This window comes from Peromyscus californicus, unplaced genomic scaffold (assembly GCF_007827085.1).
Source record: "Peromyscus californicus insignis strain IS unplaced genomic scaffold, ASM782708v3 Scaffold_7__1_contigs__length_154581171, whole genome shotgun sequence".
Lineage (NCBI taxonomy): Eukaryota > Metazoa > Chordata > Mammalia > Rodentia > Cricetidae > Peromyscus > Peromyscus californicus.
In genome coordinates this window covers 77297128-77317435 of record NW_026294595.1, presented here as the reverse complement: position 1 = coordinate 77317435, position 20308 = coordinate 77297128, and the positions used below count along the sequence as shown (strand labels likewise).

The 20308-nt window shown below is 39.9% G+C and overlaps 1 protein-coding gene across 1 annotated transcript in view; it reads left to right on the top strand.

Moving 5' to 3' along the window:
- The window catches only part of Trim44 (tripartite motif containing 44), a 117221-nt gene that overhangs the window by 12599 nt on the left and 84314 nt on the right, over nt 1–20308 (top strand). The window contains exon 2 of the mRNA XM_052722888.1: nt 6764–6841. Within this exon, the coding sequence (XP_052578848.1) occupies nt 6764–6841 (78 nt within the window). The remainder of the gene's footprint in view (nt 1–6763; nt 6842–20308) is intronic.

Below are 20308 nucleotides of genomic sequence, written 5' to 3'. Positions count from 1 at the left end.
ATGGTGGATTGGTGGGCTCTAGAGGTTTGATCTGCCTGCTAATCTTGGTCTCAGGAAGACCAGACCTCAGAATTCCTTAGTTGATGACATTGGCTGGAAAGCAGGGCTTTTTTTCCCAGTGGTCTTCATTTCACTGAGCCTCCTTCTCCTGCATGCCTCTGCTTCTTAGTGTCCACTTCTTTCATTCTATACAACTGCTGTCGGGACAGTCTCTCACCCTAGGCTTTGGCAGTTGAGTTCGGGCTCTCTGATAACAGTTTGCTTTCTCAGGCTTTCAGGGTAGCTCAGTTTAAAACAGTCTCTGTCCCTCTAGATGGTACCTAGGCACTCCCCTCCAGTGTATTTACAGAATTGGTCTTGTTGTTGGGGAATTACTGTCTCACCGAAGCTTGTAACTGTGAGAGCTATGTGCTCATCATGTGGCTAGGACTTTGGGTCTCATTTTGCCAGCCCTGCTGGCTTATCTCTTCAATGAGGGAGGCTTCTGCTTCCCTCCTCCCACAGGGACCTTGTTTTGAGGCTGGGTTGTGTTTGGCTCCACCTGCTTTCTCTGCACTTTTCAGCTGCTCTATCACTAAGTTTGAATTTTTGAGGTTCTTCCTCTCTCTTTGAAATAGAATGGGGTTTTGTTTGTTTGTTTTTCTAATTCTAACTCGAGTCTTTCATAGGCCCATAGGGAGATAGCTACTACACACACCCGTTTTCGAGACAGGGTTTCTCTGTCTTTTGGTGCCTGTCCTGGATCTCGCTCTAGACCAAGCTGGCCTTGAACTCACAGAAATCTGCCCGGCTCTGCCTCCTGAGTGCTGGGGTTAAAGGCGTGCGCCACCACACCGCCTGGCTTGTAGCTAATTTTAAATGCCACTGTGCTATATAGAACAACACTAAAAGCAAAAGGAAACAGCTCTGTAGATTACAAGCTGCACATTTGTAGCATCTGATCCAGTCATCTTCTCTATTTAAAGATAGAAAAAATAGAAACCCAGTTACTAAATTACTTTCCTAAGCTCACATAGCAACTAGTGGCCGCTAGGAGTAGTATGTGGCCTCCTTTCTTTGTGCTGCGCATGTTACACTAGGAGAGTTAAACTCTTTTTTGGGGGGAACCTAAGAGAAGCCACTATGGCATGTTCAGTGGTTTTGAGAATTTTAGGCCACTTGAAATCTATACAGGAAACCGGGTAAAGATCCTCTCATTCCTGCTGGTTCATATATTTACTACATTAAAAAAAAATAGGCCCTAGTATTTAAGTTAGGTAAACTAATGGGAAAGGCATTAGAAGTATGAGTCCCGGGCTTTCCATTCTTACATCTAACCTTCCTTTTCCCTCTGTCTTATTGCTGTTGTTTTTAAAAATTAAATCTTAAATATACCACTAGCAGTACATTGAACTAAATCTAAATCTAAAATCTTCCTACTACTGTGCTTAATACCAGACCCAGAAATAATTGCTTTTATTTTTGTATACATATATATTGCCCATAGAAAATATATACTGTATGAATTATTTTGCAAGTTTAAAAGAAATCCCATAGTATATTTGTCATAAATCAAGATATATAAGATCTACTTTATTTTCTTTATTATGTCATATTCCATAGTTTTAATTCCATAGTTGCTTATCCATTCACTATTGGACACTTAGGGTATGTAGTTCTTCACTATTGGACATATTATGAATATTTTTGTGCATGCCCCTTTGACATATATCCTTCCTTAAGAGGAAGATGGGAGTGTACGTCATAGACATGTGGTTTCAGAATAGCATTTTCACTTTATACTTCCAAATCAAACATACAGATTTTCCCCAAAGCCCCTTGGTACTGGCTACTTCAGATTAAAACATCCTTTTCAGCTTGATGGGTAAGGAATAATATCTTAATTATGAGTGACTTTGAGCATCTTTTTTGTCTTTCGATGTATGTGTCTTGTTTCACCTTTTCTGTTCATATCCTTTGTTCACATTTCTTATGGGCTTACTGATTTATAGAAATTTCTTAAACATTTTTCATATATTGTTGATATTAGTCTCTTCTCTTATACATGTTATCTTCTTCATTTCTACCTTTCTGTTCCTGGTTTTGCCATTGATTGGTTTTGTGATTTGGGAGGCATGATTTAATTTCCATAACACCATTTTTATCTACTGTTAAGTGTGAATACATTATCTCTGGTTAGTGTGAAATGCTAGTGAAGGGGTGTTTAAACCCTTTGGGTTCCTTATTTTGATTTCCACCAGCTATTTTTATCTGCAGCATGAGAATTTGGTACTTTTAAGGGTATTGAGGAATACCAGCAAAAGAGCATGTGATAGTGCTTTGGAGCTTTGCCTGAGAGGTGGACATCATTTTAGTTTTACTGTAACTTAACCCTAGGAACTGACTTTTGTGACCGTGGATCAGATTCTGAGCTATAGGTGTCACAGCACAGCACTTGTTTATTTTGCACTCTCTTGGTGGAGGAAAGAAGTGCATAAAACAAGGTATGCTCATGCTGACCTGTGTCCTGGATTGCTTTATGGGATGGAGGTACCATGTAAGGAAAAGCCCTCTTCTTCTCCAGCCATGTTACTTGCTCCAAAATGACATGGTAGAATCTGTTCATTTATGGGACTAGATACTTGCAAGATTGGAATTAGCTGCCTTTGTGTCCTTGCCCAGTTCTCAGAGCAAAGGATTCAGAGGAAACATTGGGGGACATATAGCAGTGTGTGTGCATATGTATATGTAAAAATCAGTTTTGATTGTCTAGATTGCTCTCAACAATGAGCAGAAACGTGATAAAGCTCTATAGATTGGGACTACTTAGACTCCACCCTTAGACCCAAACAACCTCTTAGCCTCTGCCCTGTGTCTTCCAAGTTCCTTCCTTTCACCATTTCTGTCCCCTTACAGACTGCTTTCCAAGAATTGACAGAATGTCTTGAGCCCACTACCAGGGCCTATAGAGCCTGTCTGTAGGAAGATGGATCAGGCCAGTGAATTCTACCCATGTTATGTATTTATCCCTAGGTTGCAGGTGTGGCCATAGAGACTGTTTGAGAAGGTGTTTGCAGAGCTTGCATACTCAATTGAACACCTATGCATAAGGCTCTCTAGAGTGTAGATGTGGAGAATACAGGGGTTGTGGGTGGGGTGAACTTGCACCAGGATCTTCCTTTTGTAGTTTTGCATCAATTCTAAAACTTGTCAGAGACAGATCTGTCCTAAAGAAACATTCTGTTTTCATTCTTGGTGATGGTGGTATTAGGGAGGCTTTTCTTCATACTTGTTTTGAGGGTAAACATAGCAGGCTCAATATAAAGCCCGATTAATGTTTGAGGATAACTGAGTTGGCTGGAGAGAGAGGTAGACTGTATGATTTCCTGAAGGGAGACTCTCTTGGTGCTGCCCTGTGTCTCCCCTGGGTAGGTGATGCTTTTGATGTTTTGTGAACAGGAGGAAATATTCTGCTGATGAAATGCATTTTTAGGAAAAGGCAAAGGGTTTCCTCATCTCTTTATGTTAGCAAGGCACAGCTGTCTGCAAAAAGTCTGTTTGCTGCTTAGGGATTCCTCCTTCATTCTTTGTTTCTGAAGGCTTTTAAGACATAGTTTAGTGCATTCCTTTCTGTTTTCTACAGCCAGAGGGAAAGTCATAATCCATCAGGGCTCTTGCTGAATAGCTTATAGTGGGTGCTGACAGCTGAGGGGTGCATGTGTCTGTGTCTGTGTTGGGGAGGGGGAGAGCTTTCCAGGGACAAGTGACCTGCTTGTTCAGCCAATGAGAGTAGGTTAGAGGAATGATATCACCAGACAGGCTTTTTTGTCTGATCATCTTGTAAAAAGCAGGATTGTGTCTGGTAACTTAACCCTTTTTTAAAGTTTCACCCTCCCTGGTATGTGACCTCTAGATTCCTGTTCCCAGCTGTCAGGTGTGAGACCACAGAGATTAAAGACTGGAGAAACTGGGAGAATCATAAGCCACAACTTAAAAAATAGAAATGACTAAACTTTAGAACCACAGCTAGAATGGAAATGTGATCTGAGTTGTGTTCAGAGAGTACATATGGTCATATGGTACTTTCTACTTGTAGTCTTAGGAAGGGAGGAAAGTTAGTGGGAGAAGACAGATTTTAGTATATTTTAATTTATGGAATGGAGTCGGTGGTAGTTTGAATGTAATTGGCCTCCATGGTTCATAGGGTGTAGCACCATTAGGAGGTGTGACTTTGCTGGAGTAGGTATGGCCTTATTGAAGGAGGTGTGTCACTGTGGGGGCAGGCTTTGAGGTTTCCTATGCTCAAGATACCACCCAGTGTTTCAGTTCTGATCAAGATATAGCCAGCACCATGTCTGTCTGCATGCCACCATACTACTAGTTGCCATGCTCTTGATGTCATGATGATAATGGACTAAGCCCCTGAAACTGTAAGCTGCCACCTCAATTAAATGTTTTTCTTTATAAGAATTGCCATGGTCATGGTGTCTCTTCACAGTAATAGAAATCCTAACTAAGAGTCTTACGAAGTATTTCCTGTTTGGGAGGACTTGAATTAGCTTTGTAGATTTAGAGACTGTCCTGTGATTGCTCTTGATGTTGATTTTGAGTAAGTGACTTTTGTAGTATTTGTTTATTCTTGTACTTCTTACTTGTCCCTTGTCCCATAAAATGACAATTCTTGTCTTTATGCTTGTTTCCTTACTGGTAAAATAAGTGGTCCTGTCCTTGCTCATAGAATTTCTGGGATAAGGAAATAAATTAGTTCTTGCAACTTTAGATCTTGCTCCATGCATGAATTACATAACGAGAGTGTTTCTTAAGATTTTATATCCACTTGTTCATTCAGTGGACATTTTACACCTTTGTTTGTTTTTAAGACTGCCTTATATGTCTTAAAATTTTTCAGAGAGAAAGAATATTTGTAGGCATGCATGGCTGTGCATGTGTGAAGGTCAGAGAACAAGTTTGTGGAACCAGTTTCTCCTTCCACCTTTGTGTGGGTACCAGGAATTGAGCTCAGGTCATTGGACTCGAAACCATTGGAATGACAGTGCCTTTACCTGCTGAGCCATTATTCTAGCCCTGGTAAAGCACCACCTTCTTGATGCAGGGTGTAGGAGATACAGACATTAAAGGAGAGTTCTATCCTTTAAGGAACTCAAAACATCACAAAGAAAACAGACAAAAATACTAATTAAATGTGTGTTTCATTCTTTTTATCCAGTGCTAGGTCCTCTTCTAACTCTCCTGGCCTACATGAACACAATTATCTCTCTCAGCTGTATGCAATGGGCACTACTATTACTAGCTTCGTTTTATAGACAGATTTAGAGATGCAGAAGGTAGGACTATTAGAGTTGGCATTTGAAACCAGGCAGTAAGGGTCTGTATTCTGTGCTGACCTCTGCAGTGGTCATAGCCACATGTAACATGAAATGTGCCTAGTCCAGGTTGAATTGGGCTGTATGAATAAGAACTAGATTTCAAAGACCTAGTTGGGGGTGAGTGGGAATCATAAGACTCTCTCCCCCTCCCTCTATCTCTGCCTCCTCCCTCTCCTTCTGCCCCCCACCCCAGCCCTGGTGTGTGTGTGTGTGTGTGTGTGTGTGTGTGTGTGTGTGTGTGTGTGTGTGTGTTTGTGAGTGGTAGAAGAGGTAATTTATTAAGAAAGAAAGGATTCCCAAGAGAAGAAATGGGCCAGAGCAGACAAAGGTCAGAGGCTAATAGGTAAGATCTCATATTGAAATTATATGTTGCTGATATTTTAGACATACTTAATTAAGTAAAATGTATTAAAAGAGGTCTTACTTTCCTATTATAGCTGCTCTGAAACTTAAGGTAACATAGAGGCTTTATGGGAGCACACGTTACATTTTTGTTGGATTGTACTACTCTAAATAATAACAAGCAGGTGTCATTTTGGAACACTTACTGTGTGCTGTACACTCTGCTAACACTTCTGCAAACATTTCAATTAAGCCTCATATTACCCTTTATATTATCCCCATTTTGTAGTCAAAGGAGATGGTTTTGAGAAATTCAATAATTTGTCCTAGGTTAGTCAACTAATTGGTGCCAGACAACTTCAAAACCATGTGTCTGACTCAACACTTCTGTTGGTAACTAGCATATGGTAATTCCATTTGAATTTAAGCCTGAGATGTGTAATTTTTGTAAGTATATATGATATTGTATACTTCTGTATCTGATACATAAAGCTTCAAAGTAAAAATCAGTAGTCCGTAAGACAGAACTCTCCTTTGTAGGGTCTTGAACGCAGGCACAGTTGGGTCTGCAATGAGGCAGTGAAGTCATCCTGTGCAAATTGTATTTATTTAATTTTCCCTCCCTCTCACCTTTCCCCTCCCTCTCTCCTTCCCTCCCTCCCTCCCTCCCTCCCTCCTTCCTTCCTTCCTTCCTTCTTTCCTTCCTCCTTTTGTAGCCTGACTGGCTTGGAACTCACTATGTAGATTAAGCTGGTTTTGAACTCACAGAGATCCTCCTCTCTCTTCCTCCTGAGTGCTAGGATTAAAGGGAAGTGCTATCACACCCAGCCACAAGTGTGTTTAATTTTCATTCCAGTCTATTGCTTTAACCCTTGTCCGTGATGGAGACAGGAAGGGACAGCACAGCACACCTTCCTTAGTTGTTTGGTCCTCTTGCCTAATCAGATGACAAATTTGTTTTCTGTTTCACTGTCCTTTTTGTCCTCTGAAATACTGTTTGTGTTTGAGAAAGCAATGATATGCTGCGTAGTGACTCTTGACTTTTTTTCTCCTAGAGCAAAGATTCGGGTGGACTGAAGGCAGCTATGATAGAGTTGGTGGAAAGGTTAAAGTTCAAGAGCTCAGACCCTAAAGTAAGTATTGTTTTGGAATTAACTGGGTGTTGGTACCTCAAGCATTTGTTCTCCTTGATCTGAGTACAGGGAGTGTTAATGATCATCTATCTGTACTTTCTATTTAGATTCAATTAAGCCTCACGTCAAAAACAGTCTTCTCATATGCCTGGGGAAAAGTCATCTATTTCCCCTTGTCTATTTTATGACTTATAACATATAATCATTAATTGTTTTTTTCTGAATTGCAGAGAAGTGCTTTTTTAATTTTTTCTTACGAGACCTTTGAGACTTCTGTCCTCTGTGTCCCTTAGATCTACCCAAAGGCATCTGAGATACTCATCAGCATAATTCTGGTCCCTGGATACCTAGCCATTTGGTGCACAGTACTAATATGCCTTGTCAACCCTAGCTTACAGGAGGCAGCTGCCTCTGAGCATGCCATTGTCCTTGTTACCTAGAGTCTAGTCGAGGAAATGATTGACCAGAGCATCCCAGCTTCTTTCAAGATTTGGGGAGCTGAAGGATTGATATTCTGGGAGATGTCAAACTCGAGTGGAGGTGCGAGTGGAGGTGGTGGGCTGGGAGCTGAATGTGCAGGAGGGATTGTGACTAATAGATTCCCTTCTTCTTACTGAGACACTTACTATAGCAGCACTGCCCGGTATTGGGACTAGATGGCTTTGTTGGAAAAGAGCCTCTCATAGGTAAGTAGGGAAAGGAACATGCTTTTATTTTTATGTCTCTCCTTTTTCCTTTTTTTTTTTTTTCTCACAATTTCTTTATCAAATAAGAGTACCTGAGAGCCAGGTCCTACACTCGGGATCTTACATAGTTGTGATAAAATATATAACAATTTAACCATTTAAAATGTATATTTCAATAGCATCAAGTTCACTTAGAGTGCTATGCAGCCATCATCACTGTCTATCTCTAGCATATTTTCATTGTCCCAAACTAAAACTCTTTCCCTCTTCAACACAGCACCTCATTCTCCCTCCCTTTCCATATTTTTGATTATTGCAAACCCCTGTGAAGTGGTTCCTTATCCCAGTTTAATTTATTTTATTTTAAGGACAGTAGAGTTATTTGCTCCAAGTCTGGTATATTGTGGAGATTCGAGTCAAATGACTCTAGTGCCTTTGTGTTCAGTCTCACTGCAAACCAAGCAGTGGTTGTGCTGTGTAATCACGGTTTTTGAACGCCGCAGTGAAGCAGAGCCATTGGCAGCAATGGACTCTATAGGTAACTGCAGCCATCAGTAGTTTTCTTTTCATATGACACTGAAAATATTGACATTAGTAGTATCTCCTCTCTTTTTGAACAGGTAAGGTTCTAGCAGTAGTGAGCATCTAGATAGAAAAAAAGGTTATATAACTTTAACAACTCTTTTACCTAGAATAGGAGGACTCCTGCTATTTTTCCATTGATAAAGCTGAACCAATTTAGTACTAAAGGTAACTGAAAACTAACACCTTGAAAAGTTTCTTTGGTTTTGTGTGTAACCGATATATTGCAGGAAACGAACTGTATTTTCTGTCTCTGCCATACCTGCATGTTTGTGATTAGCAAAGCAGTAACAGGGGATTGATGATACAGACTTTAGCCTCCTTTATGAATACAGACAGTGCTTCTTTGAGAAACTTGCCACAGAGGAGAAAAGTCCAGCTAAAGTGTTCCCTAATGCAGCTGTTCACAACCTGGGGGTCAATCCCTTTGCCGGGTCAAGTGACCCTTTCACAGGGGTCACATATCAGATGCCCTGCATATCAGATATTTACATTATGATTCATAACAGTAGCAAAATTACAGTTATGAAGTAGCAATGAAAATGATTTTATGGTTGGGGGTCACTGCAACATGATTAACTATTTTCAAGGGTTGCAGCATTAGGAAGGTTGAGAACCACTGCCCTAATATAAGCTAAAAGATGGCTCTAAGGACCTGACTTGATCTTAGGTTTGGGTCCACCCCTTTACCTTCAAGCCTTTTAGTCTACAGGATGAATTTGCTTGAGTGTATATGGAGCTGGCTTGAGAAGGAGTGAATGTAAGTGTGGAGTGATTGCCAGATCAGGAAGAAGGGAGAAAAACAGGACACTTTTAATAGAAACTTTTTGTAAAAAATGTTCTCAGAAATCAGTTATCTTCCAAAAGTGCCCTTAAGTTTCTGTCTGTCCTGTTATCCTCCAGTACCCTACCATCCCCTTTTTGATTGGCTTATTTAAGAAGGGCAGACTAGCTCAGGCTTTCTGATTTGTCATTTTGGGATACAGTTGCTTTACATAGAGACACTGATTGAATTGTAGGGACTGAGCACTATCTCTGCCTCACTTCCTCTAGAACCCCTAATGCATCACAAAACTTGATTGTCCAGACAGTGAAGTCTACTGCCAACTGAATTCACTCTAAAAAACTATATATAGTTATAGTTATTTATTTATATTTATATAAATAAAATTATTTATTTATTATGTATGGGACTCTGTCAACATGTATGTCTGTGCACTCCATGCATGCTATGTTCATGGAGGGACTGAGCTGCCATATGGGTGCTGGGAATCAAACTTAGGTCTTTTGGAAGAGCAGCCAGTGCTCTTAATAGCTGAGCCATCTCTCCAGCCCCTGAATTCACATTAACTGTGTGTTTTGCTAAAGAGCAATGGAAGATGCCTATATTAACTGTTTTCTATAATTAAGAAGCAATATATGCTTGTAGATAAATATAGATATTCATAAAGGAAAGCTAGAATGAATTCCCCTCAAATTAGTTACAGTTATTGACAGTTTGGTGTATAAGCTTCTAGATATTTTTTGGATTTAAATTTTTTTTTTGCAAAAATTATACTGTGCCTATGGTTTTATGTTGCCTTTTTCATTATGCAGAATATTCTAGATACTCTTCTGTGTTGACAGATAGAATGTTAGTTATAATGGGTGGTGGTGGCACACACCTTTAATCCCAGCAATCAGGAGGCAGAGCCAGGCGGATCTCTGTGAGTTCATGGCCAGCCTGGTCTACAGAACAAGATGCAGGACAAGCACCAAAAACTACACAGAGAAACCCTGTCTTGGGGGAAAAAAAAGAAGAAGAAGAACGTTAGTTTCTCCTATTGATAAGATTCAGGTTCTGGTTAGCTTTAAATGTCAACTTGATATAGCCTAGTGTCATCTGGGAGGCAAGTCTCCATTAGGGAATTGCCTGGATCAAATTGACCTGTGAGCTTGTCTGTGAGGGGGGTTGTCTTGATTGGTAATTGATGCTGGAGGGTCCAGCCCACTTGGGGTACCACCTTACCTAGGCAGGTGGTCCTGTATAAGAAGGCTAGCTAAGCATGAGCCTGTGAGGGAGCCAGCAAGTAGCCATCCTCCATGATCTCTGCTTCAAGTTCTTGCTTGAATTCCTGCCCTGACTTCCCTGATGGACTATGTTATGCAAATGGAAGCCTGTCACAGCAGTAGAAAGGGAAACTAGAACACTTCATCTTACTCAAGCATGCCAGATACTTTCTAGATCAGCTGCTCTTAAATTTTATTGTTCATAAAAATCACCCAGAGGATTTATTAAAAGATAGAGTTCTAGGCCAGGCGGTGGTGGTGCACACCTTGAATCCCAGCACTTAGGAGGCAGAGGCAGGCAGATGACTAATAGTTCCTGGCCAGCCTGGTCTACAGAGTGAGTTCCAGGACAGCCAGAGCTACACAGAGAAACCCTGTCTCTTTAAAAAACAAAACAAAAAAAGAACACACACACACACACACACACACACACACACACACACACACACACACACACAAAGTAAATAAATAAACTTATTTATTTATAACTATATATTTACATACATACTTAGGAGAGACAGAGAGTGTGTTCTGGACCCACCCCCAGAGTTTTGATTCAGTTGCTGTGGGCTGACAGAGTCCCAGACTGTGAGAACCACTGTGCTAAACTGAGCTACTTTCCTTGCTTTTTGTTTGTTTGTTTTGTTTTTCTGCTTTCTTCAAATAGAGCACCTAAAAATAAGACTAAGTGATTTTCAAATTTGAAAAAGAAATTGAAATATATAAAAATCTAGGCTTAGGAAACAAATGAATTGAACAGAGGTAACAAAGAAATGGGAACGGAAAAGGGAAATACAAGGGAGGTCACTGAGGTCTGTGAAAGAGGCAGGGTGGTTTCATCGTCTCATTTCTAACAGAAAAATAGCCAGGTCAGGAAGAAGGAAAGGACTCAAGAAGGAGTGTGAAGAGAGGTGTTGAGTCAAGACAGGAGGTCATTAAAGACTGTGCTGTGCTTCTCTAATAGACTGAGTTCTAAAGCTAGAGGAACCATAGGAAACATCAAATCCCAGCCACTAGACCTTGAGAACAGGGATCAGAGCCAGTGATGGCTAAGAAATTACTCAAGACTGGAGGAAGCTATGCATGTGTGTGTTGCTTTGGTGGGCCTTGTTTTAAAGGTTACATGCCTCCAGGTAGCTAGCATTCCTGTATTGTGGATAAAGATTGCTTTTAATAACAACCTTTACTTTGTATAAAAATGATTACCAAGAAACTCTTTTAAATAATAAACTGGCCAGATAAGTTTGATATTCAAATTGCAAAAATTTCTTTTCAAGCTAATTTTCATAAACATGTTACACAAAGCATGGTTTGTTTTTTGTTTTGTTTATTTGCATGTAGCTTTCTTATATTTCTGCTCAGCATTAGTGAAATAAAAGATATCTCTCTGAGAGTGATGCCTTAGGCCCGTTATCTCAGTACTTAAGAGGCTGAAGCAGGACCATCATGAGTTCTAGTGGGTTACACAGAGAGACTCTCTTTCAAATGCAGCATAAAATAAAGCAAAGAAAAAGATGTAGTCATTTAGGTGCATGTCTGTGGCAGGATGCGGGAGCCCTGGACTTGTAGGACAGTAAAAACTGAGTTCTTTATATTAACAGCTTTCTTGAGTGACTGTAGTTTATCCGAGAAAGACTGAATCAAAAGCACAACATACTAATCTTTATCAAACTAACTTTTTATGCCATTAGTAACAGGTACTTTCTCTATTTTCTATTGATTACTTTCTTCCCCTCAGAATATGCTTTTCATTGTTTCCTTTAACTAGTATACTTAAAGCAAACATTTAAAAACAGTGTGGTTCACTAATTCATAATAATCTTTTTTTAATTTTTAAAATTTATTTTTATGTGTGTTTTGCCTGTTTGTATGTCTGTTTACTACTTGTGTACCTGGTACCCACAGAGACCAGAAGAGGGTGTCAGTCCCCTGGGACTGGAGTTACGGGTTTTTGTGAACCACCTGGTACGTGCTGGGAATTGAACCTACATCCTCTGGAAGAGCAGCCAGTGCCTTTAGCTTCTGAGCCATCTCTCCAGCCCTCATACTAATTTTTCCAAGTAGTTTCAAAGATGGAAGCACCTTGAAACTCTATCAGAGTAGTTTATGTTCTACTGTCTTGACTAACGTGGAAGCAGATGTGGGACCTGGTCCTAGCAGGTCTAAGGCATAGCCAATTCTTCCTATTTATTTATTTATTTATTTATTTATTTATTTATTTATTTATTTATTTATTTATTTATTGTTACAAGTTTTTATTTATTTATTTATTTATTTATTGTTGCAAGCCTCTAAAGATACTCTACTAAATAATGAAGCCAAAAGCTGTCTAGAAACATGAAGTTTGTTAGATAGATCTAAGAATGGCTTTCTTGTATTTTGTAATTACAAGAACTTTATGGTCATTTTTTTTATAACCAGTATCATTGTTATGGAATACAACCTAGTCTGCCCTTCTGTGCTAATTAGAATGTCAGAGTTGCCGGGCAGTGGTGGCGCACGCTTTTAATCCCAGCACTCGGGAGGCAGAGCCAGGTGGATCTCTGTGAGTTCGAGGCCAGCCTGGTCTACAGAGCGAGATCCAGGAAAGGCGCAAAGCTACACAGAGAAACCCTGTCTCGAAAAACCAAAAAAAAAAAAAAAAAAAGAATGTCAGAGTTTTAGGTTTTGCCTTTAAAAATCATAATAGTTAATCAAAACCTAATTTGAATTCTTGTTAATATTCTGTTACTCTTAAGAGTTAAGCCATACTTCATTCTGTTGCTTGTCTTCACCAAAACAGAAACACTTATTGGTCAAGACTTGAGATAGCTCAGCTATCAAATAGTGCATATGAGCATGCTCCTTTGACTGAAGAGTTCTGAAAATTAGTGACCTACTTCTGTACTTTTTATTTAAAAAGCTAGAAGTAGGAATCTTGGAGGATATAAGTCATGTTTATTTTGTTTTCATAACCTCAACACTTACTAGCATGAATCTTGACACACAGTAATTGATGTATATCACAACACCCATGAAATAAAGAATTTGTCCCATTTTATGAATGAGTCGTTGGAGACTTAAAGGAGTTAAGTAGCTTGCTAGTAAATGATAGACCAGAACTTATCTTTTTATTAAGACAGGTTCTCTCTATGTAGCCCTGGCTGTCCTGGAACTCAACTATGTAGACCAGGATGGCTTGAAACTCACAAAGATCCCCCTGCCTCTGTCTCCCAAGTGCTGGGACTAATGGCATGTGCCACAAAGCCTGGCTAAGGACTTAACTTTTGGGTTGTCTTATTCCATGTTCTTGACCCCGGAACTGGGTTGAATCTGTAAACAAGCAGATAGAGGCTACAGATGCATGTAGACTGTCACCCCTTTCAGTAGGACCCTTCTCATTATTTTTACCTCGCATCTTCTTTTCCCTTTTTAGCATCCTTCAGCCAAAGTTACCACAGTCCCAGAGCACCAGAATTGGTAGATGGGCTTTTCTAAAAGACAGTGTGGAAAGACAAGAAAGATCCATAACATCCAGAGCTCCAACTTGACTTGATTGTTTGAGGACAGCAGTTGGGAAAAACTCCTACTTTGTCAGGCCAGCTCTAGCTTCTGGCATAGGAGCCACTCAGAAACAGTTGTGGCCCCTTTCATCCCCGTAGACATTGAGAGCACAACGGGGAAAATGAATCTCTTACTTTTTTCTTATACCCTTCCCTTTATCCATGTGAAAAGAGATCTCTTCTTCTTCTTATCTTCTCCTCTATTCTAAAAATAATATGAGTTCTCGGTAGACATTTCGAAAAATACGGAAAAGTACAAAGAATAAAGAAAAAAATCACTTATTCTCCCACTGCCCATAGTAGGTTATAAAGTTTGGGGGTTTTGTTAATGCTGGTTCTTGAATCTCAGCTATTTCACATAATTCAGGGGTAGTTCTGAGATCTGGTTAGACCAATCCAAGGTACAGGGTCAGTGGCATTAAATGAGAGATGCTAAAACTTAGGATACTACTGTGCTTTGCCTTTTAAGTGTGTGTGAGTGAGTGTGTGTGTGTGAGTGTGATGAGTATGTATGCATGTACGAACACATATACACTATATATGTAGTTTTGTTTTCTGACCTTTACAGCTAACAGCCTTTATAAATGCATACATTTTTATCATTTGAGTAAACTTTGATCCTTGAATCCATTCTGGGGTAGTAGAACCATGAAAGCCGATTTGCCTTTACTGTTGAATAAAAATTTTACTTAATAAGGCCTTAGGTTTTTGGTGGCAGGAACAGATTCTTTGCAGTGTGTGGTGGTATTGTGTAGATAGAGTTTTCCAGCCTGGCCCACAGTCAGGACAAATCTCTGTCACCCGCCAGTCCCACAGCAGCTCAGACCCGACCAAGTAAACACAGACTTATATTGCTTACAAACTGTATGGCTGTGGCAGGCTTCTTGCTAACTGTTCTTACAGCTTAAATTAATCCATTTCCATTAATCTATACCCTTCCACGTGGCTCGTGGCTTACCGGCATCTTCACATGTTGTTTGTCATTATGGGGCTGGTAGTGTCTCTGACTCAGCCTTCCACTTCCCAGCTTTATTCTCCTCCTTGTCCCGCCTATACTTCCTGCCTAGCCAATGGCCAATCAGTGTTTTATTTATTGACCAATCAGCAACACATTTGCCATACAGAACATCCCACAGCAGTATTGTGTTCCCCAAAATATTGTGCACCCTAATAAACTTATCTGGGGTCAGAGACAGAACAGTCACTAGATGCAAAGGCTAGAAAATGGTGGCACTCACACCTTTAATCCTAGCATTCCAGAGGTAGAAGTCCCTCTGGATCTCTGTGAGTTCAAGGCCACATTGAAAACAGCCAGGCATGGTGACACACGCCTTTAATCCCAAGAAGTGAGCCTTTAATCCCAGGGAGTGATGGCAAAAACAGAAAGATATATAAGGTGTGAAGACCAGAAACTAGAAGTTTTGACTGGTTAAGCATTCAGGCTTTCAAGTAGCAGTTCAGCTGAGAGCCATTGGGATGAGGACACAGAAGCTTCCAGACTGAGGAAACAGGATCAGCTGAGGAACTGGCGAGGTGAGGTAGCTGTGGCTTATTCTGCTTCTCTGATCTTTCAGCATTCACCCCAATAACTGGCCTCAGGTTTGATTTTATTAATAAGAACTTTTAAGATTCCTGCTACAGCAGTGTTTTTTTGTTTTGTTTGTATTTTGGTAAAATGACAGTTGTAGTCCAAAGTTATTTGGAACAGGGAAAATGTAATGCAGAGTTGAGTTCCTAGTCATATAACCAGCTATTTCATTGCATCAATGTTCTTACTGGTCAATATGTCTTACTTATGATGACAGAGTAGTACCCTCTTGTAAAGCTGACCACTTGCTCCAGTTGTCCCACTTCATAGATGAAGAAACAGAACCAAGAAGTTCAAGACTTACCAAGCCAGGTATAACAGAGATATGGGAGGCTGATCTGCAGTTTTCTTTACTATGTGAGTGTAGAGAAATTGCAACCCTCGTGCATTTATGACTGGAATGTGTAATGGTACAGCCACATTGGTAAGTAGTGTCAGTCCCTCTAATGGATAATCAACGAGTTATCATATTATCTAGCAGTTCTTCTTTTTTTTTTTTGGTTTTTCGAGACAGGGTTTCTCTGTGTAGCTTTGCGCCTTTCCTGGAACTCACTCTGTAGCCCAGGCTGGCTTCGAACTCACAGAAATCCGCCTGGCTCTGCCTTCCGAGTGCTGGGATTAAAGGCGTGCGCCACCACCGCCCGGCTTATCTAGCAGTTCTATTATTGTGTGTGCAAAAATATTTAAGAGAGATGAAAGCAGGTGAACATAAAAATGTACACACTTATCTTCGCAGCAGCATTAGTCAATCTGTCCAGAAAGTGGAAACAACCCCCCTTGACCTTCAGCTGAAGAATGGATAAATAAAGCGTGGTACATCTGCAGTGAAATAGTATTTAGCAGTGAAAAATGAAGTCATAGTAGATGCCATACCATCAACTACCCTTGGATATATCATGTAGGGAAAAAAAATTTTCCTCTCTACCACTGAGAGTTTTTAATTGAGAAATTCTTTGAATAGAAACAAATCAACAGTAGAAAAAAGGAATGCAAATTTGTTTGCATATAACCCAGTGAATAGGCTTGAATTGATATGTGAATATCATTGAGATAGGCCAGTTCTGGGAGATGTCCAACACAGATTGGTAAACAAAGATGGAGAAGTGTGCATGGTGCATATGCATCTGTGATTTAGAGGCACCTTCCCTTTCTATACAGAGAGGGAGATGCCCTTAGACAGAGATTTCCTTTGTAAGTCTTTCACGAAAGGGTAAGTTTTTTTGTGGTAAATAATCCTAAGTCAGTGCTGGGAATGGTGAGGTGTGTTTGTCATTTTGTTACTCAGGAGACTGAGGCAAGAGGACTGCTGTGAATATGTAGCCTGGGATACATAGTCAGATCTTTTCTACAAAACAAAAGAATAATAACATCAAAGCAACTTAAAATAACCTAACAATGAGTCATATTTTCGGGTAACCTATTCCACTCTTCTATAGTTATATTTTGGAATATCGTGTACTTGACATTTGGGGATATCATATCCCTTAAATAAGTTTTAAAAAGTTATTCATAGGTGACCCAATAATATATGATTCTACTTATACAGAAGCTCATATTGGACAAGTTTATAGGAATGGGAAGTATACTTGGCATTGTCTATGGCTGAGAAGTGTGACAGCTTACAAGCATGGGGTTTCTTTGAGGGATAATGAAAGGGATCAGAGATGGATAGTGGTGCTAGTTCCACAACTCTGGATATAGTAATAGCCTGAATATAAAAAAAGCTGAACTATACACTTTTTTTTTTTTTTTTTTTGAGACAGGGTCTCCATACATATCCCTGGTTGTCCTGAAACTCACTACATAGACCTGGCTGGTCTCAAACTCACAGAGATCTACATGTTTCTGCCTTCTGAGCAGTGGATTAAAGGCATGTACCATGATGCCCAGCTCTGAACTGAATTCTTTTTTTTTTTTTTTTTTTTTTTTGTCAGAGCTGAGGACCGAACCCAGGGCCTTGTGCTTGCTAGGCAAACACTCTACCACTGAGCTAAATCCCCAACCCCTGAACTGTATTCTTAATGAGTGAATTATAAGATCTGTGGCTCATATCTCATAAAGCTCTTGGGGGAGGCAAAATTACTGCCTGAATTACTTTGCTCCATCCTTAAAGTGTTAGCCATGAACAGTGTTTTTCTTTTCCTTCTTTAGCCAGGGATAAGGGTCAGGAACCTGATGTTCACCTCTGACAGGAAGTAGCAGTATATGTTCTACAATTATTCAGCCCCTACCCCAAGAGTAGCTCTGACATGAATAGCTGCACAAGCTTGGGCAAATCCTGTGCTCAACTTTTTGATTTTTGGGTTTTTGTCTGTAAAATAGGGGATAATAGTATATACTTCAGAGGTTGAAAGGAAGACTATATGAGATAAAGTATGATATCCTATTAATCGTGGCTACTACTACCCCTTCTAGTCCTGAGAAATGCCTTTTAAAGGGGGACAAGTGGATCTTGGGCCAGCTACTTCTCTACAAAATTGAGGAGACCCTTCCAGTCCTTTCTGAGAAAAAATTAGCTACCCACTTACAAATAACTAGATTCTTTATTTGGATCAATTAGCACATCTCAGGCTTAGTAATACTTATAGATTGTAGGTTTTAAGGGTCATTGATATCTCTTTGAGTAATAATGATATGCAAATAAATTAAATTCTCACAGTTAGAATCTGTTGGTGTGGCTGGCAAGCTCATTTTGAAGGCCTGGTCTGCCTGTCAAGTATGTGGCCTTGTTCAGCATAGCTTCCTGCTCCTGCAAGTTAAGGCACATATATCCACCTTGTGTGTGTGCAGCTGTGTATTGGTATTTGTGATAGAAATAAGAATCCACTGCATAGCATCTCTTCTGCTATTCTGGACCAAATTCTCCGGCAGATCTGCCTGGTGCCAAATTGAAAGAAAAAGCAGTTATATTTCTTTTAAGAGTCACACCAAGTGATGTATCCCTGCTTTAAAGTAAATGCCACTAAGATTCTTTATTTTCCCCCTACTCCTTCTTGTTTCCCTTGCAGCTTTACCCTTTGACTGTAACTCTTTCTTATTGGGGCCCCAAATCATAAGGAACTTCTACATATATTGACTATAGGCATTTTATAAGTAAGGTGGCAATGATTTTTGAGTCACCGGGGGAGCTGGAACATTGTTAGAAAGAAAAGGGACTGAGCATTAAATGGCTTAATAAAATCAATTCATTGTGGTGTCCGCCCTTGGTCCTTTCTACACTGACAGGAGACTTGATAATCTACTCTGCTGAATGCTTGCAGGTGCTGCTTACACAGCTAATGGGGAGAGGGGAGTAGAACTGTCTGCACTCCTCCACAGCAGCCACGCTTCATGTTTTGAGTGTGGATTGTATTTGACATTTAATTTAGGAGCCTGGGAACCTAGATATAAAACTCTACTATGATAATAGTGATAAAAACCAGCTAGACTTTTATTTAAGAGTCTGCATCTTTCCTACCTTCCCTCCCCATTTCCTGATAAGTTAAACCTTTCAAGAAATAAAATTACAATATACTCAACAAAAAGATGCTTTCTTTGATAACTTTAAGTCTTTAAAGTACAACTCTCAGTATACTGTAGTCTATATTTAGATGCTTTTAAGGATATGTGTGTATAAAATTGGAGGATAATGCCTTTCTAATTGTCTCAGCATTTAGATAGAGGGCTAAAATAAACAAAAATTGAGGAAATTATGGAAGGTCACAGAGCTTAAGATGCTGATAAGTATTTTTCTGTGATTTTTATGTAGACTATATAGAACATTATTGACATTTTACCTATATAAGTAGATTATGACTATATACCAATGTAGAGTTTATTCAGACTTTCAGGGTGTTTCTATCAAGAATGGCATGCTTTTCTTTCCTTTTACAGTGAAAGATTCACATGACCTGGTCCACATAGCACAGCACCTATTACCTGTCAATGTACTGGAGCCTTCATTCAGTTTTATCTTGATAGTAGTAGTAGTAGGATTAATCATGTTGTGTTGTAATTAATAATCTGAAAATGGAAATTTTTATTTTGTGGTGCTGGAGAGTGAACTTGGGACCTTGTATATGCCAGGCAGGCACCATATCACTGAATTACAACTCTAGGCCTCAAAATGAAGACTTTTGAGGAGATACGAAACAGAGATATGAAACATTTGGTATCACAGCCTTCGGGGACCTGAAAAGCATGTTAGTTAATGAATACTGTGGCTCTTGGTTCTTGGATATACAGATGTTCCTAAAATTCCTTGACTTGAAAAGAGACATGAACAATGTCTACCCCTCCTCCTAAGGTCCTAATGACAAACCAAATTACAATTCCACTAAGGTTCACCCAAGGGAACCAGTGAGTTATTAAGAGTTCCTTACAGAGCAGTGGGTGAGAGGTTATGGACAGGAGGACAGGTGACTTACAGTAGCACCCAGGAAAGATGGTAGCTTCCCCATAGCTGTATAGATGGAACATCTTCCCTGCATCATTCCCCGCCTATATTCCCCACCTCTAGCTTTTCCCAGAGACCCAAAGGTCATGTGTACTTAGGGCAGAATTACATACAAATTGTTGGGAGGGTTGACTGAATACTCAAGCAAGGGTTTCATGATCCTCCCCATCCCCTTTCCAAGAGGGAACATCAACTGTGATGGTCCTTGGTGAGCAGGTCCAGCTGGAATCCTGAAGATAGTGGTAGTTTGGCTATGAAGATGTCTTATACAACACAGGCTACTAATTTCCCATAGGGAAAGAATAGGGTTTCCATTTGTACAGAAAAGGAAATAGAGTCAGAGGCAATCTGCGAGATTGAAGAGACTACTGTGTCCAGAGACTCTGTTTAGGTGCTGAAGAGCAGAATGTGACCCATTCTTCTGACACATTCTGCTTTGCTGCTATTGTAGTCTTGTAGTTGGAAGTTTTCCTGTGTTCTGCCTGGTCCATAGCTACTCAGACCCAAATAAACACACAGAGGTTTATATTAATTACAAACTGTATGGCCATTAGCTCAGGCTTATTACTGACTAGCTCTTACACT